The sequence below is a fragment of the Trachypithecus francoisi genome, unplaced genomic scaffold, assembly GCF_009764315.1.
Source record: "Trachypithecus francoisi isolate TF-2019V2 unplaced genomic scaffold, Tfra_2.0 Contig01451, whole genome shotgun sequence".
NCBI classification, from domain to species: Eukaryota; Metazoa; Chordata; class Mammalia; order Primates; family Cercopithecidae; genus Trachypithecus; species Trachypithecus francoisi.
The window spans coordinates 3739627-3752665 of NW_022681432.1; the positions used below are offsets into that span (position 1 = coordinate 3739627).

The following is a 13039-nucleotide window of genomic DNA, read 5'->3' on the forward strand; positions in this document are numbered from 1 at the left end:
TAAAGAACTTCTCAAAACTCAACACTGAAAGCAAACAAGCACTTCAATTAGAAAATTAAGAGACATTTCACTGAAAAGGATGGCAAATATACGGATGACAAATAAGCACATGGAAATATGGTCAACATTAAGAACTTGTTGAGCTGTTGCTACATACACCTATGAGAACAGCTAAAAGTTTTTAGAAAATACTGACAATAATAAATGATAGCAAGAATGCTAAGAAACTGGATCTCTCATATATTGCTGATAAGAATGTAAAATGGAACAGTTTCTCTGGAAAACAATTTGACAGTTTCTTATAAAACTTAACATATAGCCATATGATCCTTAATTTGCATCCTTGTGCCAATATCCTAGAAAAATAAAAACCATGTCTACATAAAACCTGCAAGTTACTGTTCACAATGGCTTTATATATAATAAGCAAAAAATTTGAAGCAATGCAAGCATCCTTCAACAGGTAAATGGTTAAACAAACATGGGTAAACATATATCATGGAATACTGCTTAGCAATAAAAATGAATGGGCTCGATACACACAACTTGAACGAATCTCCAGGGAATTATGCTGAATTGAAAAAGTTGATTTCAAAAGGTCACATGCTGCATGATTCCATTTATATAATATTCTTGAAAAACCACAGTTATGGAGACAGAAAACAGATTAGGGATAGTGGGAAGGAGAGGAAGAGGAATGCTGTGATAAAGGGAGAATGAACTATACACACATATTTCACAGTATCAATTTCCTTTTTATGATATTTTGCTATAGTTGTGTAAGATGGAAGTTGGAGAAGATGGAGTGAAGAATAAACAAGACTTATCTTTGAAACTTCCCATGACTCTAAAATTATTTCATTACAAAATGTCTTCAAAATTGGTTGTAAGTTTAGTAAAATGAAATTTCAGAGTGCTTGAAATGCCAAGGTAATAATATGGAGCCAAAAAAAATTAACAGAGGGCACATTTTTGCATAGGAAGAATAAGATTAGAAATAGGATATGAATTAGAGTTACAGCTGTTTGAAAAAGAACCAGTTTATTTTTCTTTTGAAAGATTTGGTGAATCGTTTTCTTGAGAAACAAAACAAAAACAGAAAAAAGTCATCCTCAATAGACTACATGTTGCTTAAAAGTATGAATATTTATATAAATACCTTCTTTCTGCTAATAAATATTTTAAAGTAAAAGTCATAACTATTAATATTTTGAGGTGATTGACATGCTGACCATCATGAGTCGATCATTATAAAATCTGTACATGTACTGAAACCTCACACTGTCACACTGTACCCTATAACCATGTACAATTATTATGTGTCAATTATAAATAAAATAAATAAGTTATAAAAATATAAAACATAGTTATTTTTATTTTAGCATATTGACATAAACGTTTTTATCTTTCTATGTACCCATTTATTCCTTTAAATCCTATTTTATACAGCATTCATTCATTATTTTACTGGCCAGAACTGCTAAGTTCTCTATGTTCACAAAAATTCCTCCTATATTTCTCTCATAAAGACTTGGATTGGGAATCGAAGAAGGAAATATCGTTTAATGGGGATTGAAGTTCCACCTCCAAGAGGAGGCCCTGCTGATTTCTCTGAGCAGCCTGAGTCTGGTTCTTTATCTGCACTCACACCAGGAGAGGAAGCTGGGCCTGAAGTAGGAGAGGATAATGACAGAAATGATGAAGTATCCATCTGTTTGTCTGAAGGAAGCTCTCAAGGTACTTTATATGCTGAATCTTCTAATAATAGCCTTTGTAAATTTGATGCATTTTTTACTTGCTTTTCAGCTTACTGCACTTCAAGTCTAGAGTCTTCAAAACATTTGGCCAAGTATTTGAAAAGAATAGATTTATTTTTAATACCTCCACCTAAACAATCTCCCACATCGTCATCACAAGGAACATTCATCTACAACAATAATAATCTCTTACATTTATAAATGTTGATTATTGCAATTCATACATTATAATTAAGTAAATGATTTTTATTTTATTGGAATTCTAGTCAGTTTAGGTCAGAGCATTATAAACACACTATAATGAAAGAGTATGGCATAATGTAACAAATACCAGGCTAGTAGTCAGGAAATCTGGATGCAACTCCTAGCTTTTCATGTGACTTTTCATGAGACTTTCATGCAAAGTATTTAATTGGGGTTTAGTTTCCTCATCTGCTAAAGATAGTCTGGATTATCTTTATGATACCTCTCAATGTTTCTCTAAAAGAGAATTCAAATAATATCATGTAATGACACTATCTGTCCATGAGAAGTATGTTTCATTTGTCCTCAAGCATAGATATGATTCTTTTCTGACATACTTTTATTAACACTTTTATTGAGATTTAATTTACACATCATAAAATTCATCCATTGTAAGGCCATGTGAGGTGACTAATGCCTCTAATCCCAGAACTTTGGGAGACTGTTATGGAATGATTGCTTGAACTCAGGAGTTCGAAATCAGCCAGGGCAACATTATGAGACCTCATCTCTACAAAAAGTGGTTTTTGGTTTGTTCGTTTGTTTGTTTTTGTTGTCGTAGTTATTGTTTTAATTAGCTACAGTCCCAGCTACTAAGGAGTCTAAGTTGAGAGGATCATTTGAGCCCTGGAGTTTGAGGCTGCAGGGAGCTCAACTGATTGTGCCACTGTACTCCAACCTGGATGACAGAGTGACACTTTGTCTCAAAATATAATCATTCATTTTAAATAAAGAATTCAATGATTTTTAGTAAATTTTATGCAATTCCACAACCATCATCATCACTGAAATCTGAATTTATATCACTTTCATCACTCCAATAATTCCCTTTAGCCCATTTGCAGTCACTCCCTCTCCCCACTCTAAACTTCAGGAAGTCACTGATCTGTTTTATGATGATATAAATTTGTCTTTTCTGGGCATTTTCTATAAATTGAATCATACAATATATAGGATTTTGTATCTGTGATTGAGAAACAAAAAGGATCACGACGTTTCTCATTTTGCTTTTGGTTTCATTGAGCTCTGTTTAGAATACTTACAAAATATTTTCCAGTTTATTTTTTGCCTTTTAATTTTGCTTATGATGTTTTCTGATGTCAGATTGTCTTTTGCAATTTTTAAGTTTTCAAATCTACCAATACTTTCCTTTATGGTTTCTGACTTTGTGTCATAATTACAGTCTTTCCTTGTACTACAATCATGTAAATATACCCCTACATTTGCCTCTAGTATCCTTATAGTTTAATTTGTACAACTTGATATTTATTTCACCTAGAATTAATTTTGCTTTAAGATGTGTGAATACATCCAATTTTATTTTTCCAAATGGTTAACTAATAGTCCCTACACCATCTGTTGAATAACTCATCTTTTACCAGTGAGTTGGAATGTAGCTTTTTATTAAATACACACACACACACACACTCTCTTACACACACATATACACACACATGCAGGCGTACACATATACACATGTGGGTCAAATTTGAGGCTTCTTATTGTTACACTGATCTGATGGTTTACAACTGTGGCTTTATAAAATGTCTTAATATCCGGTAGGGCACTCATTCTTCTTTGCTTTGTAGTAGATTGATTATTGAATTGTTTAGTCATACAATTTGAACTGTTTAAGCATGCCTTTTCCAAATCTCCTTCCCCAAAATTTATTCGAGATTTTTCTTGGGATTGTATTAAACTTATAGAATACTGTAAGAAGATGAATTCAGCTTTGCATGTATTGAATTTTATATAGTGTTCGGACATCCATGTAGAGCTGTCCAAGCAGGCCTTTGGATAATATGAGTGTGAAACTCAGATGAGGGCTTAAGACATAAGAAGAAATATGGAAGTCACCACATTGAGGCAAAAAATATCTAACCATGAAAATTGAAGATTTAGTTAAGTGAGAAATGAAAAACAAGAAAGGACAATGAACAAAGACGTGTATTGATAAATATCCAGATTTGGGAGTTGGAGGAGAAAAGGGAGCCACTGAAAGAACATTCAGAAACAGAAGAGGCAGGACGGTATGCTTTTCCTAAAACCAAGGCAAGAGTTGGGTGCAGTGGCATGCCTGTAGTCTCAGCTACTTGGAAAGCTGAGGCGAAAAAGATCCCTTGAGGTTGGGAGTTTGAAGCTTCAGTGTGTTCTGATTGCACCTGTGAATAGCCACTATACTCCAGCCTGGGCAACGTAGTGACTTCTGTCTCTAAAATTAAGAAAAATAATAAATAAAGAGATTTCAGAAGGAAGAGGTGTCATTATTTCAGTAGTCTCATGGTCTCATAGAAGTTAGGTAGAAAAAGGGATGAGAAAGCCATTGAATTTGGTGTTTTAGAAATTCTTTTTAAAAAGCAATTAACTGCATGGGAAGAGGAGAGGCAAACAGATTGCAGTAGGTTGAGTAATGAAAGGGAAAGCAAATCTACTAGTATTAAGAGGGCCATGTATTTTAAGATCAGGTATTTGAAAGGTTATCAATGTGAATATTCAAGTTTCTCTCTCTCTCACTCCTCTCTTTCTCACTCTCTCTCTCTCTTCTCTGTCTTTCTCTCTCTCTCCTAACATTTGTTCTTCATATTGAAGATGATAAAAGAAAATTGAGTGTACAGGAAAATAGTGAGGCAGATTTTAAAATTATCGAGAAAAAAAGAAACATTGCACCATTTCCAAGCCCTTTATTTCTAATATAATTGGTCCTTTAAATCATTTCTGTCATTTGTTAGTGTTTACTAAATTGCATGTGCCTGGAGATACTTGGATATTCCCAATGACTCATGACTGGTGCTTTAGAGCCTGCTGAGTGGTGGCTAGTTGAAGGAGAGTGGGGAAGTAGGGATTTGTGTGTTTCTGTGGTTGAGTGGGTAAGCTGAGAGAAAATATTCAGAGAAAGTACAGAAGACCCTAAGTGAAGTTTCATTTCCCAACTCCCACTTCTCCACCTAAAAGATAATTTTAAAAAATAAGTAGTTGAAGAAAAAAGTGAAAGTTAATTTTAAAGACCACTTAATGGTCCACTCTGAATGGACCACTGCTCCTACATTGACATTCTTTGTCATGGTGTGTTCTTTAAATAGCTGGCATAGTAATCACGACACAACGATAAAAAGAAGAAAGAGAATTTAATACATGAATCAAAAAACACTTGATCAGAAGTGTGACTGCCTAGAATTTTTGTCGGTGGCTTATTTTTCACAGCTGCATGGTAACCTTTTCATTCTCACAGAAATTGCAAGAGAAAAGCAAAAAGTCTTTTTCAGATACTGAAAAGAGCCCTTTTTGGTACAGTTTCCTACTAGTTATGTCCTATTCTTTTCCTCATTTTGCTAGTGGGGAATACTAATCCGATTCATTTGATTAAGTGAATCATATCATCTGGCCTAAACTAATATCACGCCTTTAAAATATGCTAACCATTTTCCTTCCAGTTTATGAAAATGTATTTAAATATATTTCTACTTTGAAATTTCCATTAGTCACATCTAAGAAATATAAAGAAAAAATAATTTTTAGATTATTATAAAATTAAGTGCCCATAGTATTTCAAAAACCTAACAACTGAAATTCAGACTGCTTATAATAGGGCTATTGATTCAGTAGCATTAGAGTCTTCTGCATATCTAAGAAGGGAAAGATTTCTTTAAATTAGGGTTACATATTATGTATTAAAAATCAATTGAAAATCACATTAAAATATTCTAGAAAAATCTGTATAAGCAAAAATTAAGATTTTTTTTTATTGCAGTAAAAGGCAACTTTAGTAAGAGTCAAAAAAAGTGCTGCTGGTCTTTTAGCAGTTTCAGTTCCATTCGTTTGTTTCTGAGAAGGTAGATACTTCCCTAATACGTATTAGAGCTTCTGACTTACCTCTAACTTCTGCCTTCCACCTCCCACCTTCCCTTTCCCTGTGTAGTGGTGAAGAGAAAAGAAGTGTTGTTAGGAAAGATAAAAAACAAAACAAAAAAACAAAAAAACCCTGCCTGAGCTCACCCCTCCCACAACTGCAAACTCTAGCAAAAGTAATAGCTAGATGGCTGAGCTCCTTAATTTCTGTATCTACAGTTAATAGAATGTGAAAAATAAATTTATGTCTGAACAATTTTAAAGATTTTTACTATCCCGAGAAGCAAAAGTTTTAAAGATGAGAACAATTCATCTATGTCATTGAATTTTACATCAAAGCCTCTTTTTTTTTCGGCTGTATCTATTATATGAGTATGCACATGAAAGATAATTCTACATTCAGTTACTTAGTGTGAGTATATAGAGCCACCACATAGAGCGCCCTCTAGAGCTTTAACTGGGTAATAATTCCACTTTATTATCCAATTAGCAGCTGAGTTGCTTTTCTTGGGGAATTACCAGTCACATAGATAGTGTTTAGATTTCAAACATTCACAAATATTGAAGCTTCTGTAAGTGAAAGAAAACATTCTTTATTCAACTGTATCACTTCACATCCTTTTATTTTAGAAATCCTCAATATAGTTTTAATTTAAATCTTCCAAATAACCAAACCATATACAAAATATGTTGCCAGTAAAGCAGAACTGTGTACAAAGTTATGAGAAAAGGAGAATAGGAATATAAGGCAAACCTGTAAAGAATGTTACGTTGTTGATGAGCAATATAAACTCTCTTCTGAGGCCACTAGTGCTAATACTGTCTGATGACATTTTTTCCCTTCCTTCATTACATTTTGTTGCTGATTACATAGGAATTGAAATGTCTGTGATTTGAAATGTCTAAATAATGAGTAGGTAAAGGCTCCTCTGTCTATGAACCATTCTTTTAAAAAAATAAATTGACATGTTTTTAAGATTTCACATATAAGTGAGATCATGCAATATTTTCTTTCTGTGTTCAGTTATTTCACTTAGCATAATGACCTGCAGGTCTGTATTAGTTTGTTCTAGCACTGCTATAAGGAAATACCTGAGACTGGGTAATTTATAGAGAAAAGAGGTTTAATTGGCTCACAGTTCCGCAGACTGTAAAGGAAGCATGTTGCTGGCTTCTTCTCAGGGAGGCCTCAGGAATTTACAGTCATGGCAGAAGGTGAAAGGGAAGCAGGCAGGTCTTACAGGAGGAAGAGGGGTGAGGTGTTACCCACTTTCAACACCAGATCTCTTGAGAACTCACTCACTCTTACAAGAACAGCACCAAAGGGGAAATCTACCCCCACGATCCAATCACCTCCCACCAGGCTCCAACTGCAATATTGGGGATTGCAATTTGATGTGAGACAGACCTAAGCCATATCAGGGTCTATCCATGTTGTGGCAAATGGTAGGGGGGAAAAACAGTCAAATATATACAGATAGAGAGAAAAAAAAAAGAGGTTACCAGGATCAGAAGAGGAGGGAGAGGAAATAGGGAAATGCAGGTCAAGTGATAAAAAGTAGCAAATATGTAGTATGAGTAAGTCAAAAGATCGAATATGCAATATGAGGATTACTATTAATAAATGTACCCTATTCAGAATTTTTGCTAAAGGAATATATTATAGCTGCTCGTGGGTGGGGATGGGTAACTATGTGAGATAATGGATATGTTAACTTGTTTCATTACAGAAACAATTTATATGTATGTGTGTATGTGTGTATCTTATAACATCATGTTGTATATCTCAAATATACCCCCAAAAATTTAATTTTTAAAAAATATAGCAGAGGAGACAAAAACATTTAAATCGTGTTTATAGTGGACTTTGCATCAAAATTCTGGTAAGAGTTTTCTGAATATCTTAAACTTGAATTCTCTATATAGTCATATGTGAGTTCCTGGATCAAACACATTTTCCTCTTAATAATTCCCCTGTGCTCATACAAGCCACCCTTATATTTCTTTCCATGAAAAGGAATAGACTTAGAAAAATTTGTGAGGGCTGATAAATATTTTTGTTCTGCTTCCTAAGGTGAAGTAAAATGTCAGTTACCGTGAAATCAAGAAATTCTACTAGTATTTATTCAAATAATCTCCACGACATGTCTGTGCCAAAAGAAAAAAGATAGAGAAGAACATTGCTACCTTGTTTTTTTAAGGGGCTGGTGGAGGGTAATCTGAAACAGAAAGGATTATACATGCAGACACCCTGTGCCTTGAACCAATCAGTTCCCTTAGCTCAGCCTGGAGAGTTTTTTAGTAGTCTGATTTCTCTGAATTAATTTATTTATTTTACTTATTTTCTCATTTTTAGAATATTGAATTTTGATCAGAAAAGGGATACATGTTCATTTTAGAAAGTACTGGGAAATACAATAAAAAATAGAAACAACCCTATTCCTCAATGATAACCCTTCTGAAAATAAGGATGAGGGGATATTTTTGCCACTCTTTTCTCTTAGCATATATACAGAAGTGTGTTTGTACACACATACATTCACAAAACTGGAAATGCTCTGGATTTATGGTTTTATATCATAGATTTGAAAATTATGTTATCACTTTTTCCTTATTTGAATGAGAAACAAATGTTCATTGTAGAAAAATATTTAAACACATATAAACAAAAAGAAAACAGAAAAATTAAAAATTACCCATAATTCCATCTAGAAATAGTAATGGCAATGTCTTGGTGGAAACAGTCCTAGTGCTTCTCCATGAAAATTTACATATTTGTATAATAAATTTATGTAAATTATATAGTAAAGTTTATATATTTTAAAATAAAATTAATATTATATGTATCCACAAAATAGGTTTTGTTACCTTCATTTTTTCACTTGCCAGTAAACCATGAATATTTTCCTTATCACTACCGTTCTTCTACTTCAATTTTAGTGGCTTCATAATATTTATTATAGAGATAGATTCTAAATTTCTCTATTCCTCTATTGTTAAGGATACAGTTTTTGTCCATTTTTTCAATTACAAATAGGACAGTGGTGACCATCCTTGTATTTTCCCCCATCTCTACTTATTTCTTTAGAATACATCTTTTGAAGTAGAATTGTTCATCAAACATGTGTGAAATGAATTTGCCATTTGTGTCTTTTTATAATAGAGAAATTATTTAAATGATCTTGAAAATAGTATTCTCAAGAAAGTTTTGCGAAATGAAAAACGAAATTATGACTTTTTTTTTTTTTCTATAGAAGAGCCCAGTGAAGTTGTTCCAAATGAGGCAACGGCTCATAAGGAAGAGGACCACCATGCAGTATCCACAGATAATGTGGTATGTACAGTTTGAAATTCTTTTCTCATTATATGGTTGATTACAAGCCCAAGTATCCAGTTGGTGAAAATATTCTCATTTTCAGAATAAAGTCTTGCTCCACTTCACAAACCAAAACAAAACTATTTCCAGTGAAATTACATATCTTTGAGGGCTTAGTAAATAAAATTTAAAATGTTGTCATTTGTATCACTAATTTTTTGATTGAGGAGATTTGCAAATATAAAAACCCAATACTTGGTACATATATGATATTTTATATATAACAAGTTATTTTTCTTATTTTTCTTTTTGGTTTTTTTTTTTTTTTTTTTTTTTTTTTTGAGACAGAGTCTCGGTCTGTCGCCCAGGCTGGAGTGCAGTGGCGCGATCTCGGCTCACTGCAACCTCTGCCTCCCGGGCTCACGCCATTCTCTGCCTCAGCCTCCCGAGTAGCTGGGACTACAGGCGCCCACCACCACGCGGGCTAGTTTTTTTTTTTTTTTTTTTTTTTTTTTTTTTTTGTATTTTTAGTAGAGACGGGGTTTGACCGTTTTAGCCAAGATGGTCTCGATCTCCTGACGTCATGATCTGCCCGCCTCGGCCTCCCAAAGTGCTGGGATTACAGGCGTGAGCCACCGCGCCCAGCCAACAAGCTATTTTTCTTCAACACGGTTAGCAAAGAGCAGATTTCTACCTATTTGACAGATAGCAGAATTAAAACAGAGTTTGGCATGAGATCCTGAAGGAAACCTTTTTTAGTTGTGGCACATGTATGCAAAATTTTCTGACTCTGAGTTCTCTGTTCAGAACATACCTATCTGTGGTGTGTTTGGAACTCTTTTTCCTCCTATTAATAGTTAAATTGTACTCTGGTTAGTCATCTTAAAAATCACAATCTAGGAGGAAAGGTAGTATTAAATGTTTGAATAGCAAATAGAAGCAGGTTGTGCGTGGTGCATCCCTCCATGAATTGCCTAGCTCCTTTTTCCCAGAGCCAATCCAATATATAGAGAATCTAAAACATATCAAAAAATATCAAATATGAGGTCTTGGAAGAGCTGACATGATGAAGCCCCAATTTTATAGAGATTAGAATAGAAAACAAAATACTGGATTCATCTGCAGGCAGCAGTAGAAAGTAATTTCACTGCAGCTGTTTTCCTGACTCAAAAGCCTGCAGGTCACAAACCCTGTAATAGTATCGTATCCTCATATGCAATATATTAAATATAATCATTCCAAGTTAATTGGTGACTTTTAATCACCATATATAAATATATTTGTATGTGTGTGCATATATGTATGTGTGTGTGTATACACACACACACACACACACACACACAGACAGGGTAGGAAGCCTGATTTCAAATTCTGCCTACAACATGTTGCTATTTATGTGCTTGTTCTTAAAAGACCGTCTAGTGACTGAATATAGCTTAGTTTTTCCTTTTTTAAAATTTTTCTTTGGGTTGGCAGGGTTTAAATATTTAAAGGCATTTTTTCTTAACTGTGTTTTTTACATGCGAAAGAAAAAAATAGAGCTGATTTTATTTATACCTTTTTCCTTTTTTTTTTTTTAAAAAAAAAAATCATGTGATTAGAGAACTTGCCCCCTCATGGTTGGAGCTCATTGGTCATTTTTTTTTTTCATCAACGCTGAACAGTTTTGTTCATTCTTTCGACAGATATTTAATTAGTATTAGTACCTACTGTGGGCAAGATATTGTACAAGCTATGCTATGCCTTTTTTTAAAAAAAGCTAAAGATAATTTAATCTGTCTCTCTCCGTTCTCTTTCTCCCTTTTCCTCTCTCTCCACCTCCTCATCCTGGATGTCACTCTTCAATGAAGGAAACAAATCATCATGATATTTTTATCATTATATCATAGATGCCTGCTTTTAATTAGTTGTCGAGCTAAAGTTGTGCAGTGTGAAGTAAATATTGGAATTTTTAAAAATGGTATTTGATTTTGGAATATGTCATATGCTGACATTTTACATTAGAAGTCACAAAGAGGCATGTGGAAACTTACAAAAGAAACCTATTTCATCAATTGTGTGTTTACCCCCATTAAAATAGACCACCATTACAGGAAGTGAATTTCCTGTCACTGGAGGGTGCTGTTTAAGCAGTTCGCCTGTTTTGTTAGGGATATTGTAAAAAGACATTTTCTATTTTAAATAGTATTTATGTTTTTATTTACCAGTCATCAGTTAAAGGTAGAGGGAGGTGGCTCAGACACACACTATGTGTAACACTGAGGAGCCAGTCAGTTATCAGGGTTCATTCCAGATAATCTAGACTAGACAACCTGAACATTGAATGCATATTTTCTACACATTGCTGAGTGTAGTAAGAATGATGTGATATATATTTGTAACTTCTCTACTTCTGTTGCAGAAAATAGAAATTATTGATGATGAAGAAAGTGACATGATAAGTAATTCTGAAGTAGAACAAGTAAACTCTCTCTTGGATTATAAGGTAAGTAAATTAAAATTATGAATTTATTAAGAGAAGATATTAAATGAGGCAGAATTTTACAATACCTATGTTACTCCTATTTAATAAATTAAGCATTCTGAGGCTCTGCATTAATTCTTTCTGGCAACTTGAATATCAGTCAGAGTGCTGATTATTTTAATTATTGCTGTCTGGTTTAGGGGTTATGATCTTAGGCAAAGAGTTTGCTGAGCGGAGTAAGTATGGATGGTATATGGCAGGATGGAGGCAGTACTTAGTGGTGGTCAACATGAAATGTATAACAAAGCTTTTCGAAAGCCAAAGTTCATTTTTAAACGATGGTAAAAGGGATTTTTTTTCCAGTGGACTTTGGTAATTTTATCCTAAATTTTTACTTCTTCTGTAGATAATTTTTAAAAATATAATAATATACCTGTTCTAGGAGAAGTTTACAAACAATTTCCAAAGCAAATACAGAATGAATATGAATACAGATGACCTTTTCTTAATGTCACTTGTTAGTAAATTGAAAAGCTGCCTTTGACAGGGTGCTATACATTTTTTTAATTAAATCTGAACATAATCTGTTAGTCTGTATGTTAATATGTTTTCTGCATAGATTTATAAAAGTTGTCCCTTTGATAATGATTATTCTATCTTACTAGGTAACTTTGGGGCCTTCTGAAATTTTGGCCACACAGCCTTTTTCATACACAAAAGTTCTTGTCATGAAATGTCATCAGTGTTCAAAGCAGAGATTAGTAATGTTAAAATGTTAACAGAAAATAGTATTTAATCAGAAAGTACAACAGCTGTCATTTCCTCAAAAATCTTTTCAGTTTTACTATAATTGAAACGTATGCCATCCAACAGATTCTGTTTTCCAAATATTCATAACATGTCAAGCTTTAAAATATTGAATATTGTAAACACAGAAGGGAAATATCTTTTGAAATGTATTTCCTAAATGGCCAAAGAACTGATAAAATCCTATGTTTCGACTGTATTTCCAACTAACAAAATTATAAATTTGTTGGTTCTGAAATACAAGAGATTATGATAATCTGTCCTATATGGCCATATAATATTTCTAAATGCCCAGTTCAGGATTACAATGTCTCCGCATGCCACAACTTGGCACAGGTTGTGGAAACTACAGACGAAAGGACTGGATTGCACAGCTGTTAAGTGTACTCCTCTTAGCACTCTCAAATATGTCAAAGAGGGTTGGGCCCAGGACTCAGAGGATTCTTTCCAAGACCTCTCGCCTCTTGGGTGGCAGTCTACTTGAAAAGGTTTGGTGCTAAAAACCAGAGTAGGGCAGGGTAGAGTGTCTAGTCCAGAAATGTTTGTTAATATTTTCATTGAACTCTAAAGAGCATTGTATCAATCCAGTGTTTTCCATTGTAATAA

General features: G+C 33.7%; 1 protein-coding gene across 1 annotated transcript in view; it reads left to right on the plus strand.

Moving 5' to 3' along the window:
* The window catches only part of LOC117096172 (highly divergent homeobox-like), a 58084-nt gene that overhangs the window by 30440 nt on the left and 14605 nt on the right, over nt 1–13039 (plus strand). The window contains exons 3-5 of the mRNA XM_033233199.1: nt 1530–1737; nt 9101–9180; nt 11564–11647. Of these exons, the coding sequence (XP_033089090.1) occupies nt 1530–1737; nt 9101–9180; nt 11564–11647 (372 nt within the window). The remainder of the gene's footprint in view (nt 1–1529; nt 1738–9100; nt 9181–11563; nt 11648–13039) is intronic.